Source organism: Pinus tabuliformis, chromosome X, assembly GCF_031772625.1.
Source record: "Pinus tabuliformis cultivar Carrire ecotype Pingquan chromosome X, CPIR1, whole genome shotgun sequence".
In the NCBI taxonomy this organism is placed as follows: Eukaryota; Viridiplantae; Streptophyta; class Pinopsida; order Pinales; family Pinaceae; genus Pinus; species Pinus tabuliformis.
In genome coordinates this window covers 898,011,512-898,031,107 of record NC_142308.1, presented here as the reverse complement: position 1 = coordinate 898,031,107, position 19,596 = coordinate 898,011,512, and the positions used below count along the sequence as shown (strand labels likewise).

At 35.8% G+C, this 19,596-nt stretch overlaps 1 protein-coding gene across 1 annotated transcript in view; it reads left to right on the top strand.

Moving 5' to 3' along the window:
• Positions 1 to 5,561: 5,561 nt before the first annotated feature.
• Positions 5,562 to 19,596, top strand: part of LOC149142580 (uncharacterized) — a 74,878-nt gene continuing 60,843 nt past the window's right edge. Inside the window, exons 1-4 of the mRNA XM_089446803.1 lie at positions 5,562 to 5,857; positions 6,004 to 6,040; positions 7,795 to 8,031; positions 8,160 to 8,207. Of these exons, the coding sequence (XP_089302929.1) occupies positions 5,562 to 5,857; positions 6,004 to 6,040; positions 7,795 to 8,031; positions 8,160 to 8,207 (618 nt within the window). The remainder of the gene's footprint in view (positions 5,858 to 6,003; positions 6,041 to 7,794; positions 8,032 to 8,159; positions 8,208 to 19,596) is intronic.

The window sequence follows — 19,596 nt, the reverse complement described above, 5'->3', positions numbered from 1 at the left end:
TAATATAGTCATCGCTAAAAGACACAAAAAAATTAACAATTTTTATTTAATATGAATCATATTTAATTATGATATATAATTTATAATTATGATTTATAATATTTTAACTTATATTAATATAAAATGTGAAATACTTATAACGTTTATGTATAAAGTACTTGTAATGCATGATAAATTACATTACTAACTAATTATATTTGAAAGGACTAAGGACTAAGATAATGCACAATAACAAGTAACCCTTAGTATTTAATCATCACATAACAATCTTTGTGAGTACAATCTATGCTTCAAGTACTTAGATGGCATTGAAATATTTACCAATGGTTGAGGAATTGTGCGAAGGACTTCAATGTCCCTTGAGGGAGGGCATTTAAATCATTACATAAGGGCTCCAAATATATAGTTCAAATTTAACAAAATTAAATAATGATCACATTCTTATCAATTCACCAACATATTTTCATGAATGACCACATTCTTATCAATTACACCACACATATTTTCATGGCTGACGATCATTTTGATTTTATATATATTGCTTGTATCATACTTCCCATGATAGTCTGCATATAAAATATGGTGAAGGAACATCTTGTGTACTTGTAATAATTTCAGTTGAAAACATTACACCAATCATGGAAATGACGTTACATCATAAGGTGCCCTGCTCCACCTTGCACATGGGATGTGCTCTAAGAAAGGTAGGTTCCACATTTGAATGATGAATTAATGATAATCAAATTAATATGGGTGGCAGAGGTCGTTATATTTCTATTTCATTTTTAATATTAATAAAATATTTAATATTTATAAAAAATATCAAAATATATTATAGAATTTGAAATAATATATATATTTTTAAAATTATGTTAATTATATAATTTTTAAATTAATAAAATGTTTAATATTTATAAAAAAATATTAAAATATTTGATAGAATTTAAAATAATAATTGTTTAATAGTATAAATGTTTTGTAAGTAATATTAATTATATAATTGGTATTGAGTGAAATTATTTAGAATACATAATTTGAAATAAATATAAATTTGAAATGAAAATTTAATACTAATTTTATAATATATATTTTTACAATATTATATAAATAATAATTATAATTATAAAAATTATAAATATAAATTTGAAATGAAAATTTAATATTAATTTTATAATATTTTTTTACAATATTATATAAATAATAATTATAATTATAAAAATTATTATATTATTTGTAATGTTATTTTTTGTTTTAGTTTATAGGGGTTTGATGGATAATTTGATAAAATAATTTCAATTAATTTTAAAATAAAATGGATTCAATATTACTCTACTTTTAAAATATATCTAACAACTTAAGAGTGATATATATTTATATTTATATTAAGTTATTTAATTGATGGTTGAGATATCTCTATTAAAAAGAATACCTATCTTTTTAGTAAAGTCACTATACTCCCAACATGTCACTTCAAAATTTGAATTTTAGTGAAGAGGTTAATAAACTCTTTCCCATCAATCTACTTATCGCAATGTGATAACACATAATTCCAAAACCAACAACATTAATATTGAAAAAAAGGTGGATCATTTCCTTATACTTTATCTTAATCCCGATTAAGGATTAAAATATAAATTTCACCCATTTCCATGAAACAAAAGAATCGCGACCTTTCACCATTTTAATATCCATCAATTTGCATTCATGTAAATTAATACTTTATTTTTATTATTATTATTATTTATCTTATTTTATTTTTCCATGAAAAATATAATATTATTAATTAACTATATATCACATGAAATTTTGTTAAAATTGACATATAACCTTACAACATACGTGTATAACTATTCTAACATAAAAATTTATGTTTAAATTTATTAATAAATTATTTTATTAATATTTAATTTAACAATATATAAATTAAAAATAACATATTTTGATTTAGCAAATTTCTATAATTTTGTTGTATTATTATTTAAGTTTTAAAAATTAAAAATTATAAAATACTTCAATATTAAATTAGTAATTTTAATTTACTAATAAAATTTGGATTTAAAGTTAATATTTTTATTTTCAAAAATTTTAGTTTCACAAAATCATTTATTAAAAAAATATTATTTTTTATATTTCTCTTTTCATATTTTTAAAATTTAAACTATTCCCTTTGTAAATAAAACTATGCACTTCCTCATTTTCTCTTGTATTTCTCAGATTCGTTCTTTTTTCAATTTATCCGTTTTACAATTCTTTTATACCTATTATTTAATATATAATTAAAAGCTCAAATCAAAACACTATAAAATGAAAAGATAATTCATTTTAAAACTATTTATTTATTATATATTTTTATATAAAAATATTCTACAATTATGTATATATATATATATATATATATATATATATATATATATATATATATATATATATATATATATTTTTTTTTTTTTTTTTTTTTTTTCTCGAATAAAAAATCAAAACATATAAAATAAAGAAAATATTATAAATAAAATATAAAATCCAAATATTATAAAATATAAAAATATAAATAATTTAATATATTAAAAAATATTCAAATCAAAATATTGTATAATAAAAAATTTAAAAAATATGATTATTTATTATATATCTATAGGCTTTACAAGTTTTATTTAAAATATTAAAAAAAATTATAAATAATTTTTATGATTATTTATTATATATATTTTATATAAAGATTCTACCATTTTTATTTAAAATATATTAAAAAAATTCAAATAAAAAATTAAACTATATAAAGATTACACATATTTTATATATCGTTATATATAAATTTTTTATATAAATTAAATATAAATTTTTATATTCATTCTCATATCTACTATACATTTTCATATCTGTATTATTATTATAATTTTCCCATAAAATTTAATATATATTAATATATATATATAATTTATTCTACCATTTTATTTTCATTTATATATATATATATAAATTTTTATAAAATTTAAAATACATTTATATATACAACTAATTGAAATGAGATATCTATAAATAATTAATATTAATAAAAAAATTAAAAATATAGTAAATATAACTTTTTAATAAAAAAAATAAAAAATAAAAATAAAATATATCAAACCTCCTCATATTTAAAATACTCTATTTTAACAATTTTATGGATTATTTTAATTAATTAAATCATGAATAAAATATATGATATTAATAATGATATTATATATTATAGAGTTTGTTGAAATGTACTAGTTAATATAGGGAACATTTCAATTAATTAAATTATATATTTTTATATTTTATTAATAAAGATATTATATGTTAATATATATTGTTAAGGATGATATTATATCTCATAAGGTGTTTGAAGTTATTAATTATTATGATCATGTTGTGATAGAGTCTTAAACATGTTATTGCATATGGATTGAGATAATATTATGTCACATAACAATAATGGCACTACAATGATTTCAAATCAGTGTGATGTTCGAATTAATTCACTTCTTGTTTCATTGAACTTCCATATTAATCTCACTTCCCTAGGTCAACTATTATCTTATGGAATATAATATAACAAGATTCAAGTCACTCAAATGTTTTTTAGTTTGAATTAAACAACTTCTTATTTTATTGAACTTCTATCTTAATCTCAATCACATTGTAAACCATCACTTTATGGAATATAAGGTAACAAGGTAATAATATACATATATCTTCTTCTCCACCACAGAACCAAATAGTCAAACATCATCTTATAAAATATAACATAACAAAGTAATGATGTACATATATCTTCTTCTCCACTATATATATAAATCCTACATTTTTCCAAAGTTTATATATACTTTGATTTAAGGTGTTACTTTGAATATATATAATTCTAAATCAAAACTTAACAAAAAAATATACATATATCTTCTCCCCTTCTACCCAACCAAAAAAAATATATATATAAATTTCCTACATTTTCTAAAGGAACTTTGCATGCATTTTTTAAATAACTTTACATATACTTTGATTTAAGGTATTATTGTGGACTAGTAGAATTGAAATTTCAAAATTAAACATTTTGTTACGTTAAATGTAATAATTTTGACAACTCCAATTTTTATTTGACAATTTAAACAAAAGTAATGGATATAAAGTATTTTTAAGTTTAAAACACAACTAAATAAATCACCATGACTAGCAATTTATCTCTCAAATACTATACCATACCATCTTTGGTAGTGAAAAGACCAACCACCACCCTTGCTATGGATTGTTATACCAATTTGTTCATCAAATTTTTTCACCAACCACCACCTTCATTGGATTTTAATATCAATTTGTCCATCAAATTCTATCCTTGGTAGGATGCCACCACCTTGCTATGTGGAAAGTTCCCAGCAATTTACTTCTCAAATACTATACCATTTTTGGTGGTGAAAAGGCCAACCACAACTTTTTAGCACTGTACTTCTAAAATACTATACCATCTTTGGTGGTGAAAAGGCCGACCACCACCTTTGTCATTGAATTGTCATAACAATTTGTCCATCAAATTCTATTCATGGTAGGATGCCACCACCTTATTATATAGAAAGTTCCGAACAATTTACCTATCAAATATTATCCCAATCTTTAATAGTAAAAAAACCAACCACCACCAACCATCACCGTTGTTACTAAATTGTCATACCGATTTGTCCATCAAATTCTATCAAACGTGGTGGACCTCTTTCCACCGTTGTTACTAAATTGTCATACCGATTTGTCCATCAAATTCTATCAGAGGTGGTGGACCTTGCTATGTGGAAAGTTTCTCGCCCACGCTGGCTCATGCGTTATGTGTTAGAATCATGGGTGTCCTTTACCAAGAGGGACGCGACCATAATAAAAGGATCATGAGATAAAGAGCCAATAAAAAAACTAACCACAACTAATTAAAGTAGTCAGTCAGACAGTGAGTCACACCATTACTGACGTGAAAACTTATTTATCTCTCGTCAACCGACGATGTGCAGCGTACGTCAAAATTGCCGTCGCTGTTTGACTAGCACCTCACATCCTCGCCGTCCATAGGTCTTACAGCGAGATCTGAGCCGTCCATGCCCCGCGGGCAATGGCAAGTGGTAAAAACTGTTTGGGACCCCGTGGGTTTGAACGAGAGGAGAGGTATGGAGGAGGCAAGGAGCCAGTGGCCAAAGAATTGGCTGCCTCATTGATTCCTCAACTGATATGATGTTGAAATGGATTCCACTTCCAGTGCCTGGAGAATTGCACTGCGCCCTGCCGGTGAAGTTGGATGACTCCTTTTTAAGCTACCAACCAACCTTCGACACTGCCCGTCCTTGGACGCAGATATTAAAGAAATGTAATGCCGTCGGAGAAAAATAGCTCAGTCGACAGAGGTTCGAATCGCAGGGAAGATTCGGAAAAAATGTGGCAAGTTTAAACCCTTTCATTGCTCCAAAGCTTCGGTTCGAGTCCCGGGGAGACGATCTGATCTGAAAATCTGAACAATGATGGCCTTAATGCGTGCTTACCTTTGATCAGCTGAAGCGGCCCATTCAAGGCCTATGGGAAGCCTAGTGTCTAATGTGGCTGCGAAGTTTGCATTTTTCCCACCGCAGCCTCCGACGTATAATATTCAGAGAGAGGGAGCCAAGATCACGTTTGCCAGGATCCGCAGCGAGAAGAATATACACGTTCACCTGCTGGACACCAAGCGGGGCAACCGGATCGTTGCTATGTATTGGCGTCACCCTTATGCCAGGTTTACGGTGCTCTATTCACACGGGAACGCCGCCGATTTGGGGCAAATGTATGACTTATTCGTTCAGCTCAGGAAACATCTGCGCATCAACTTAATGGCGTATGTTTCTGCACTCCACTTGTACATTTAATGTGAGCCAACTAAAAACTTTATATGACGATCTTTATTATTAAAACATGAAACGTGCTTGCCATTAATTTGGTCCACATTTCGGAAGGAACCTAAAGTTGGGGTGCTTTATGCAGTTACGATTATTCTGGATATGGAGCTTCTACTGGCAAGGTAAGCTTTTTATAGAGTTGAAACTCTTCTTTTACCCTTTCGTGACTGTTTTCCTCTGCCTTTGGGATTGGTTTTTGAAAGTTTCTCCACTTTCATTCAATTGGCGAAGGTTCGATTCCCGCATAATCATCCTTTCAAGTTCCCGCGCTCTAACAAGTGTACCAATGACTTCATCTCACTCATTCTTCCAATACCGCCTAAAGAGTTGATTTATGTAGATACGCTCCTTGCGCGGGTTTGGAGCTTCATGCCGCCCCTTCCCCTTCAGTCTAATCTTCTGCGGCAAACTACAGTTGAGGTTTCGGTGAAGGCCTTCATTCGTCATGAATTTTTAGTTACGATAGGTTGTGTGTGCGTAGAGATTTAAAGCCCTTGACAAAAACTGTGTTTTCCGCTGCCCTTAACTCTTCAAAAAGATGTTTTTTTAAAAGTTCGAGAGATCATGGTTCAAATCTCATTGAGTAAAGTACCTGACTTGTTGTGGTGGTGGCTCTAGAGCAAATTCCCCACCCCAATTTTGGCAGTAAGAGAGTCTCGCTTTACTAAAATCATAGGATCTTAGTATATCGAATTGCCGGTAGTTGGATGTACTCTTAGTGTTATAGTGGCAGCTACCAGGATTGATCTGGGTCTCCCCTAGATTAGTACTGACAGTTACTGATTCACCACATGGTTAAAAAAAAAAATTAGAGATTGTTATCCAAAGCCAACCTGTACAATGCTGAGCATTTGCTACCAAAAACATTCATTTTTTTTTAGAGAGAAAGTGCGGGATCCAAACCCCTGGTACAGGTCAAGTGTTCATATAGCATACCGGCATGCCCCGAGATTTATATCAAAGGAGCAGTTTTTTTTGGAAGTTGCTAATTTTATTGATACTAAATGCTAGTAGCTATAATTTGATACAAAACCAGAAAGAATCTGCAACATGAACATGATTAGACTTAAGGCCGGAAGATAAGAGTACATGAAAAATAGTTTGAACAGTGAAGGATGCTTAATGAATTAGTTCATACGAGCGAGTTTTGGAATGCACACCATTGTTGTAAAACTCTGAGATTTATCCTGAGTTTTCCAACTTTTTCCGATTCAAGTATGAATTTATGCTTGCTGAGTTTTTGCCAAGTTTTCCTATTCTCTATGTTGATGACCCCAACTGAGTTTTCTTGAGTCCGACTTTTGCAACACTGACGTAGACATCTAGAACTGGGTGTTTTCTGATATCTTTTAAATCAGACCAGGTCAATCAGGTTTACTGGTCACTTGGAGCAGTTTGTGATGGCATATAATTTGTGTGTAGTCACTACATGTACATGCTTGGTGCCTATTTCCACCTAGTTACAAATAGTCCTAATAATGGTCCCAAATTTTCAGGTAACATAATATGCTGATCTCGACAGATGTTGTATCAAATAATGTTATTGCGGTGTCAGCTGTTTTAAATGTTATAAGGTGTCCGTCTTGGCAAGAGTTTTTCAACTATATTGAAATGTTCTGGTGAGATGCAACTGCTTGACAAGTGCCGTTAGTTCTGCATGATTTACCATTGTTTTTCAATGTTCATGCATGAATAGAGTAGTTTTCAATATTCTCCCGAGGTAGATTTCACTGTTAGTGTGCTAGATTATTGGTATGATTCAGAACTATCACAATATGCTTGACAATCCTGGGGAACCTTTTCCCTGGGAAAACATTGAATACTGTAAAAAAGACTGGAAGCTCATTTGTAAGATAATGCTGGTTATAATGAACAGGCAACTGAATACAACACATACTCAGACATTGAAGCAGTGTACCAATGTTTGACAACAGAATATGGAGTGAAGCAGGAGGAATTGATTTTATATGGCCAGTCTGTTGGCAGTGGCCCTACATTACACTTGGCAGCTCGCTTACCAAGGTTGAGGGCAGTTGTTCTTCACAGTGCTATACTTTCAGGCCTCCGTGTACTTTATCCTCTCAAAATCACTTTCTGGTTTGATATCTATAAAGTAAGTGATGGAAACAATAAGCCGATTTGTGTTAAGCATCCGATATATTTCTATTCACGTTCCTATTTGAAGATTTTTTCACACCAAACATGGCCAGCAGTGTTAAGTAGAGGTATTTGGCTCTGCAGAATATTGACAAGATCCGACATGTGAAATGTCCTGCACTGGTGATACATGTAAGTACTTGTCTCCTTTTGTCGTAAAATTTATTTATTGTCATCATAGAATCTATGTTTATGCATAATTGATATCCTCCTAATGAATGAATTATAGTCCTTATTCTTTAGGTCAGGGATAAATACCCTCAGCAGATTATGGCAAGTCTTTTCTTTCATTCAACTAGAAATAGTCTGCGATATACATAAAGGTCACTTGTGTACAAGCTTTGGTTGGTCAAGAAACTAGAAATCTGAAGTTTGCAAAATCTAGTACTTTACATAGTAAATGGTGTGCTAGTACATGCCTGCGGTATACTGCCTATAGACCAAAGTCGACTCAAAAAGCAAAAGGCAGAGTTGGTTGCAATTGAATGTTCAGCCGCAATTAAAAGAAAGTTCAATTGCACTTAGAAACCCAGGGTATAATGTCTACATATCTGGTTGCAAGCTACAGGTAGTCAATTTGCAACTAGGAGACTCTGTTGATGTGGGCATCATTGAATGTTATGCAAGTCAGGGAGGTGATTATGCGTTATAATGTGCCATTTTGTCTTCCAATATATCATTAAGTCACCTCTGAAGATTGTTTAAGATACTTGGGCAGCTGGTCTAGTATTCCAGCTGGTTAGTAATCACTCAGAGGCTTGTCATGTATTTAATTGGAATCATTATGAACGCGATGTGATGCAAAGGGTACTCAAAGGAGAATAAGATGTACCCTCTGTTGTTTACGTCTGAATGCAGTTTTTTGTTTTTATTATTATCTTTTATGTCGTACATTTCAGTGCTCTATCTCTGGTAATGAGTTAATTTTCGTAAGAGGTTTTTTGTTTACATTGTATGGGGCATATTGTACCTGTCATCATGAGCTACTAAAAGCCCCCATTCAAGATATTTTACTCACATACTGATCATTAGGGAATGGGGTGATGACTTTATGAACTGTGAGGCTAGACATAAAGTGACTAGGGAAGCTTTTGACACTACCCTTTGATAGTTGCATGCTGATTTCTCATTCGACCAATCAATGTATTGACTTCAGTCTTCCATTGAAATATTAAAGATTAGAGTTGTCTTTGCTATCAGCTGAGCTAATTTGTGCCTTCTACCATGACAAAAGTGCTAGGCCCCTTGATAGTGATACCATGTCACTGAATTTGTCAATGCTTAACAAAGCATGCACTGTTTTAATCTGTTAGTATTTCAGAACATACAAATGAAAAACAAGGTTGCAGAAAATAACTATTTATTCATATCAAGAACATTCGTCAATTTTGGGTGGTCCTCATGGAACTAACTCCACACAAAATACAACGAAGAGGCATCATTAATTATGGGAGGAAACTTATAAAATCTAACCAAGGTTTAACATCCTAGTTTATAATTAAGTGAGTTACACTTTTATTTCCTTTTTTTCTATGTTGTTCATGGACCCCGGAGAATAGTGATTGCTATGTCCATGGAATATTTGTACAAGGCAGATCCACCCGAAGGGATCACTCCTTGCCGGCTCAACCACAGAGCCTGACCCCAAGGGTGTTGAGAGAATTGAACCTGTGACCTCTCAATAACAAAGTTGCTTTAACAATGGAGACTCGACCAATTGAGCTAACCCTCGGGGCTACACTTTTATTTCCTTCTAACATAGCAATTGCATTATTTAATTATTTTCCTAAGTCTTTTATATCATCAATGTCCAACATTCTCTTCCTTGAACCAAAAAGACCAAAATCCAATGGTGCTGACACAGGTGAAGTATGTTTTAGCTTGTCCTCTTGGAATTGGGCTTCATGGTTCATCCTTGAGAAACCCTACCCATATATTGATGTCTCGAAGCTTTGATTTCCATGGTTTGACTCTGTGAAATTTCAAGTTTTCAATGAAGTGCCCTGATCTGATAGTTGTGCAATTGTTGCCCATCCATGTATCCAAAAATCATGTAGCCACAAAACCTTTAATTATGTAATTGTTGGAACATATAATGTACTGCCCATTTGTGTTTATTCATTCAAACAGTGTAACTCATACCAAATCCTGTTCCTGTAATACTGGAACACCTTAAACAATGTGCTAACTGTGCCTATTGCCCAAAGCAATCTGCCAAGCTTGTGAACTAGTATCTTGTAATGTTGGACCATCTGAATAATGTGCCAACTATGTTTACAGCCTGGCACAGCCTAACACATCCAAATAACTTTGTGTTTACTACCTTGTGCAACCTAACACATCAAAAATCCTACATCTGTAATGTTGTAACTGATTAAGCAATGAGCTAACTTTATTGCCATCCTTGTAACTTTGTTAATTTTTGGTATGTTCTATGCTTGAGAGCAATTTACTTCAATTTTCTTATTAGCCCAATATCAATATCCAACTTAGCAATCACATCAACATGATAGTATAATGCAGATAGAACATAAACATAAACAGTAGAAGACAAGCCAAGCCCAGGTACAAAACCCAATGGGGGGAACCCTTGATCAATTCTTCTTATATTCTTCAATAGTTCAGCAGAGAGAGAGAGATAGTACAAATATACAAATCTGATATTTTATGACAGCAACAGCAAACCCTAACCAGCAAAGTCAACTCTGGTCAAACAGGTCAGATTTTACCTCCAATCAAGCTCGGTCAAAGCTCAATCAACTTGGCCTCCAACAGCAAGATGTATCAGCCCAAAACAGTCTGAAAGTCCCAGTCAAACATTGGTCAACTGCAGTCAAGCTTGCGGCCAGCCCTAGGACAGTCGATGCTGGTCAATGCAGGGTCAAAGTGGCTGTCCAGGACTGTGGCTTGCCAAGGAGAGGCAGCCTAACCCAATCTGCAAACAAGAAGAGGTCAAAGCTGGTCAACGCTGTCAAAACAACACTTCTGCACTTTGGTCAAACCTGGTCAACGCTGCCCTAAAAAAAGTCTTCCTTCCTCCTTCACACGTGTGAGAGAGATGCTGCCCCAGATCTGCATACCCAATCAAGAGAGAAGAGATAGATGTGTGAGGATGAGATGGTGAAATAATGCCATGAGGTCTCATCCTTTTATATGCAACATTGTGGTTAAGTTGGGGGTAAAAATACCTGTTTTGCTTGCTGGCCGACCTTGACAAAGTGTCAATAATATAAATAAATTTATATCTCCATATATACATGTCGGAATCGGATGATCTTTAGATCAATCCTACACCTCTTGGAGAGAGGAATCCAAGAAAAATATCTGCTGCCATAAATAAGGTGACCCATATGGAGTTTGGCCTAGTTTCCAATTTTAACACTCCCTCTCAACGAGGGAGAACTCCATCTGCTAATCCATTTGTCAATCAGTACTATCTTTGTGATCAATGCACTGCTTTGCTCTGTTGAACTATGAAGAAGAAGAAGTGATCGAGAATGTATCATACCATTCTCTACCAACTCGAAGTCAGTCCTAGATAAAAGAGAGTGTCTCATACCACTCTTACTGACTTGAAGTCAGTTCCAATTGATCCTAGATCAATATCATCCTAGCATAGGGAGTACAGTAGTACATGATGCGTCCATCGATAGTACTATGGCCCCTATCCTCATTTCCCTACTCATTGGCCAGATGAGAGGTACTTCCCATGAGTCCCACACTGCATGGGTAGGATGTCTCAGCAGGAGAAGGATGAACCACTTATCCTACCTACATGTCGCCACGGGGTATCATAGGGGAAGGTTGAACCTCTCACCCTGTACATAGCAAACCACTAGGGGAAGGCTGAACCACTCACCCTATAGTTGCTCATCACTCCAAGAAGTACCCCAAGATCCTCGGAGCTCCCAGAGCTCAATGTCCATATCATACAAGACCCTCATAAGAGGGTCTCTCCACGACTCCTAGTCGTTCTCAGAAAGTCAAGAATTTGACTTTTCCCAGGGGCTTCGTCAGAATATCGACGACCTGCTCATTAACCCCAATGTGTTGGAGCCTTATTGCTCCACGTTGTACCATATGCTGGATAAAGTGGTCCTTGATGTCTATGTGCTTGGAGCGATCATGAAATACGAGATTCTCTGATAATTGGATCCCACTCTGGTTGTCACAGAGGATCACGGTGGTATCCAACACATGTCCAAACAACGCATTGAAGAGTTTCCTCAACCAGATAGCTTCACAGGAGGCCATACTCGCAGCTATGTATTCGGCCTCAGCAGTGCTCAAAGCAACCGACTTCTCCTTCCTGCTCATCCTGGATATCGAAGCAGAACCCAAAGAGAAACAACACCCGAAAGTGCTCTTGCGATCCACCACATTACCTGCCCAATCAACATCAGAATAACCATGCAACCTCACATCTCCGACAATGTATCTCAGTCCATGAGTGATTGTGCCCTGAAGATATCTCAGAAGATTCTTGGCACCAATCCAATGTGTGTGATGAGGCTCAACCATATATTGGCTCAACCTGTTAATTGCAAAACATATATTTGGACGGGAGTTCACCAAGAACATCAGTGCTCCTATGAGTTGACGATACTCAAAAGCATTTCCCAATTCAGGTCTGGCAGCACTACCGCATAACTTCTTAAAGTTAAGCTCCATCGAGGTAGTCATGGGTTTGCAGTCCACCATCCCAAATCTTTCCAATATCTTCACAACATATTTTCCTTGAGATAGGGAAATTTCTCTTGGCTTTTGCCAGATCTCAAACCCTAGGAAGTAGTGCATCAGTCCTAGGTCCTTCATCTCAAATTCAGAAGCCAACTCCCTCTTACATTTGTGAATGAGAGGGTCTGCACCAGTCAGAAAGAGGTCATCCACATAAAGCACCAGTATGAGAGGTCTATCATCTTCAACCTTAAAGTAAAGGTTTGGATCGACTTCACTCCTAGTGAATCCCAACTTCATCAGATAGCTATCAATCCTCTCATACCAAGCCCGGGGTGCTTGCTTCAACCCATAGAGAGCTTTCTTCAACCTGCATACATGAGATTCCCGATCATGAATCTCAAACCCCTCGGGTTGTTCCACATAGACTTCCTCTTTAATCGAACCATGCAAGAAAGCAGTCTTGACATCCATCTGATGTAGGTTCCATCCTTGCGAAGCAGCAAGGGCTATGATCGAGCGGATGGTGGTGTATCGGGCAACAGGTGCAAATATCTCATCGTAATCTACACCTTCCTTTTGAGAGAAGCCTCGAGCAACAAAGCAAGCCTTGTACTTTTCTGCACTCCCATCAGCTCCATGCTTGATTTTGTAAATCGATTTAGAGGTGACAACTGATTTGTCATGGGGTCTAGGGACCACATCTCAGACATCATTCTTTATAATGGACTCGTATTCTTCATTCATAGCATCCTTCCATACTTGATGCTTCACGGCTTCTTCGAATGATGTAGGCTCGTTTTGAATGATAGTGCTCATAATGGTCAAGTATCCCTGATACCTGGTCGACTTCTTGCTTTCACGGAAAGTCCCCCTTGGTGCAATATGTCTCTCGGCATCTTCGAGAGTCTCCCTAAGCCATGAGGGCCTCTTCTTGGAGGAGGAGGATCAATAGGATCCATAGGTTCATCAACATTAGGCATCGTTTCATCTTCTTTTTCACCCTGCTTCCCAGTGTCAACTTCTTTATCGTTCCTTGGTATAAGAAGGTTGTCAACCTTGTTAAGAGCCATATCTTTGTCAAAGGTGACATCATGACTTATCTCAACTTCCCTTTGACCAGCCACATAAATTTTCTAGCCCTTAGAATTTTCACTATAGCCCACAAAGATTCCTTTTTTTTCCAGATGCACCTAATTTGCTGCTTTTCTCTTTCGACACATGAAAGTATACTGGACTTCCAAAAATTCTAAAATGAGAGACATCGGGTTTCTTATTAGTGAACATTTCTTTGGGAGTCTTGGAGTCCAATGCTTGATGAGGGCATCGGTTTTGAACATACACGGTGGTATTCGCAGCTTCGACCAATAGAAACTTCAGAAGCCTTTGATCATGAAGCATGGCACGAACAACTTCCATAATAGTACGGTTCTTCCTTTCAGCCACACCATTTTGCTAAGGAGTGTATGGTATTGTGGTCTCTTCTTTAATGCCAACTTCTTTGCAATAGTCATGGAATTCATTGGATTCATATTCGGTCCCATTATCAGTCCTCAATATCTTGATTCTCTTCTCGGATTGATTTTCGTTTATGGCTTTGAAGTGACGGAACCATGTGAACACTTCATCCTTCTTTTTCAAGAAGTAGATCCAAGTCTTGCGAGAATAATCATCCGTAAAAGTGAGATAATATAAATATCCTCCCAAAGAGTTTACAGGCATCATACAAGATATGTCGGAGTGGATCAACTGCAATATATCGGTGGTCTTGCTATTACTAGAGGGGAATGGTCCCTTTTGTAAGTTTTCCCTCGGTCCATCCTGGACATATACCTTCATGCTCTACTTTGAACTCGGGCATACCTGTCACCATCTGTCTCACATCGAGAAGAGCCTCATAATGAAGATGGGCAAACCTTCGGTGCCATAGTTCAGATTGTAGAGATGTGTCGCAAAACATGGCCCCCAATGGACTTCCTCCAACTTGATACAAAGTGTCAACCTGGAACCCAAGAGTAAAAGCATCTTTAAAATTTCTTTTCCAAACTCGTACCTTTCCATTGATGAATGCCACCTTGTATCCTTTGTCCTCCATTGTCGAAATGGACACTAGGTTCTTCTTGAGATCAGGTACATATAGAACTTCTTGTAAATGAATCGTGTTACCTTGATTCAATTGAAGGGTAACATTCCCTACACCCTTTACAGGATAGGTGACATTGTCTCCAAGAATAATATCCAAGTTTGTCTCCTTCTCTATCAAATTAAAGAGAGCTTCCTTTTATCCGGTGAAGTGCCTTGAAGCACTACTATCAATAAATCAATTCCCCAAAGTGTCCGGAGGAGAGGTAGTGGAGAGGGTCGATATAAGATAATACTCCTTTTTCTTATTGTTAACAACATTTGATTCTTCATACCTGGAGTTCCTTGCTTTCTTGGAGGGTTGACCATTTCGATGATGTCCCGCATTCCTTTTTCCTTTGCCATTGAACTTGCCATTCCTTTGTGTTAAGTTTAGGTATGTTCTATGCAAGAGCAATTTATTTAAATTTTCATAGTTAGCAATCACATCAGCATTAAAGTAAACTGCAGATAGAACATAAATATAAATCGCAGAAGACAAGCCAAGACAAGAGGACACAAGATGTGGCGCTAGCCAGGGACAAACCCCACAATGTGGAGAAACCCTTGATCAATTCTTCTTTTATGTTCTTCAAAGTTCAGCAGAGAAAGAGAGAGATATAGTACATTTACAACAGAAGTCAACACTTTGACTTATCTATATCTAACATAGATCATTTTATATAACGATGAGATCAGTTGAAGACATTCTGCTTCAACTGATTCTCCAAGGTGACGGCTTCACCTATCGTAGTGGTGCATCTGGTTCACTTGTTGCACCACTGCATACTGCACCATGTTGCACTAATCATGATTATCATCATGCTGCCCATGACCATGATCCGATTCATCACCATGCTGCCCTTTATGTCCATGATCTCATGCTGCGCTTTATGTCCATGATCCATGTATCATTGTGCTGCCCATGCACATGATCTCATACATCATGCTGTACTCCAAGTCACAACTGCATGTCACCGAGATCCATATACCATATCTCTAATCCTCTTTTCCATCGCTGCTGAGATCTTCCTCATTTCAGCACCATCATTACGGAGATCTTCACTGTTGCTTCATATCAACGTGATCCACTCATTGTGATCTCTATGCTTTCATTGATGCACTAAGATAGTCATTACATTATGTCAATGAGCTCTTCATTGAAGTCATCATTATGTGGACTGTTGCAATATACCTTTGTCATCACTGTATATTTGTTGAGACAGTGATTCTCATTACTGCTTTATTATGTAACCCTTATTGTTATGCTGCTGAGACTACATCATTCCTTTATCATTTGTACCAAACAATATGATAAATCCTGTAGAGCGGATCTGCTCCAATACTCACACGAAAGAATGTGAGATACCTCCTTCAGATCATAGGTATGTTGAGACTCTTCTTCACTGCGATGACGTTATTCATTGCTCCTGGCATCGAGGTTGTGACTGCACCGAAACCCTAGGTGCAGTCAAACCCTACTGCGGCTCCTCTCTATGTGATTGCGGCTTGCAACGTATTCCATATCTGCATATGACTTGCATTTGCTGCGAATGTATATGCGTATATAGAATTGCTGCGTATATATGTTTCCACGTATAACCATGCTGCCAGATCTACTGCGTGCCTTGTGTGTAACCACGCTGCCAGATCCACTGCGTGCCTGTGTATGTCTTCTGGACAACGTATATCATGACTGCCTATATATGTTTCCACGTATAACCACGCTGCCAGATCCACTGCGTGCCTGGGTATGACTTCTGGACAACGTATATATGTTTCCACGTATTCGTATAAGTGGTGTGTGTAACCACACTGCCAGATCCACTATAGACGGAGCCTGATCTACGCTGAGAACATTACAGGATGCCGAGAGTGTCTCAACATGACTGCACCTAAACATGGTGCAGTCAATACCCTTTTATGACTGCGGCTAGGTCTTCCAAGAACAACGTATTACATTTCTTCATGAACAACGTATTGATTTGCTGTGTCTCCATATACTTTGACTGCAACTACTTCTAACTTGCCTGCGGATTTATGACTGCATTCTCCATTAGGGTATCATTATACTAGGCCAGCGTATCTTTCTCCAAAAACCCAAGATGTGGAGAGGAGATCACTTGAAGAGAGTTACAAATGTCTTTAAATCCTCTTCTATTTATACTAACATGTAGATGATGAATAGACACGATGTTTGGGCTATAAGTTGCTGGTCGGCTTTATAATAATTCCATAATCAAAATAAATTCATATCTCCATAAATACTTATCGAAATCGCATGATCTTTAGATCAATCCTACACCTCTCGACGAGAGGGATCCAATAAAAATATCAGCTGCCATAAATAAGCTGACCCACATGGAGTTTGGCCCTAGTTGCCAATTTTAACACTTTGATTGTTGTTGTTGAAGTTGCCCCTAGAGTTATTGTGATCATCATCATGTGATGTGTTCCTTCTATTTGGATACTCCCTCGCATAGTGGCCAAACTTATTGCAAACAAAGCACCTGCCCTTTCTTCCACTCTTAGATCTGGGCATTCCATTGAAATGACCTTTAGACCCTGCATTATTTCTCCTTTGGGCATGAGTGGAGAAAGCAGTGGGGTTGCCTCTATTAGAAGGCATTTCTTTCTCCACCATTCTTGTTTTTTCTTGAATGCATCTTGACATCAATTCTTCAAATCCTGGAATTCAATCATTATTGAGAATAGTGGTTCTAAATGTATACCACTCGGGTGGGAGCCCTCCAAGTGTAGTGATAGTAAGTTCCCTGTCAGGAATGACTTCTCCAATTGATAGAAGATCATTCTTGATCTCAGTGATCCTTAAGAAGTAGGATTGAATATCCTCGTCCTTGCCCTTCTTAATATCCTTCAACTTATTTTTGAGAAACAAAATTTGATTTGCATCACTAACCTTGAACATGCTTACCAATCTGTCGTAGATCTCCTTGGAGGTGTTCAAATTGGAGATGTAGGCCACCAGACGCTTGTCAATGGAATCTCTAATAATCTTCTTTGCTTTGACTTCAGCCTTGTTGTACTTGCTCTTTGTAGCAGCTGGTGCATTTGATGGAGGCTCAGGGATTTTACCCTTCACATAACCCAACACTTCTTGTTCTTCCAATTTCAAGTCAAGAGACATCTTCCATCCGTGACAGTCCGACTTTTCACGGAGCTTGTCTTTAGCCGGGAAGTGGATGAGGAACCCATTGAGCCTTTTGTCCTTGTCCAATTGTCTTTGGTGATTGCTCTTTCACTCTTGCTTGGGCTTTGTCTTCACCTCACCTTTGATACCATGTTAATTTTTGGTATGTTCTATGCTTAAGAGCAATTTACTTCAATTTTCTTATTAGCCCAATATCAATATCCAATTTAACAATCACATCAACATGATAGTAAAATGCAGATAGAACATAAACATAAACAGTAGAAGACAAGCCAAGACAAGAGGACACAAGATGTGGCACTAGCCAGGAACAAACCCCAATGTGGGGAAACCCTTGATCAATGTTACTTGGGAGCGGGAGCGGGAGCGAAAACGGGAGCGGGAGCGACCATTTTCAGAAGCTCCCGGTTTGGGAGCGAATCCGGGAGCGATTTTTTAAAAATATATATATTTTTTATATTTTTTAATTTTTGATACATATATGTCAACAAAAACATGTAGAATGATGAATTAGACATAAAAAACATAAAAAAACATAGATTGATCATTGAACCATATCACATCAATCATCTAGAAATTATAATCGTCATCAACCATGTCCACAAGTTAGTAAAATACATATTACAACTGCAACATATTGAGTCTTATAAATCATGATTCATCAAATTCAATCTTAAAGTTTCAACTTCAAGCTTTCAGAATTGAAAATTCAATAACATTTATCATCATTGATCACCAAAGTTGTACTTGTAAGCTAATTTTAACCATTACAAGAAGTAATATCGAAGATATTTCTAAGTCCTAACCTCTAACTGTTAACATGATATGAAATGTTAAAAATTTATAAAATGAAACATGAATAATGAGATGAAATGAAACAACTGTAGTCTTTCACAAAGCATCATATTCATAATTCACAATCATTACCAATGAGTTATAATTGCCAAGGCCCAACTTCAACCTTCAAATTTTCATTGTCACAGTGATATAATGTTTACAAAAAATATCATTATGATATGAAAGAGTCAAGAGTCAAGGACTCAAAACTCAACAGTTATGAAAACTAAAGTCTAATAGAAACTAAAAAAGACAAGTAAACTGTAAGTCTACATGTGGCCCTTGCCATGAGAGTCTCCAGGAGTATAAGCAGGTCGTGGTGGTCTTCTAGGAGTCTCCCGCACAGACCGACGACCAGAACTAGAACCTCCACGCGAGGGTGTAGATGGAGGTGGCGACAGCAAAGGAACAAGACTCGGACCTCGAGCACTGCTACTGGATGGTGGAGGTGGAGGTGGAGGTGGCATGGCTGCTGCTTCATTTTCATCCCTTACAAGTTCCTCTTCTAGTTCTTCAATATGTACAATGCCATCCTCCAAATTGTCATCCTTTGGGTGATTGTCCCAAATTTTATATGTGGGATCCTCATTAGCCCGATCACAGTAATGACTCAACAACCTCAAGTTGTAGTGCACATAAACCAAGCTTTCTGCTCGGTTTTCATTGAGTCTGTTTCTTTTCACATTATGTATATAGCTGTAGGTGCTCCAACAC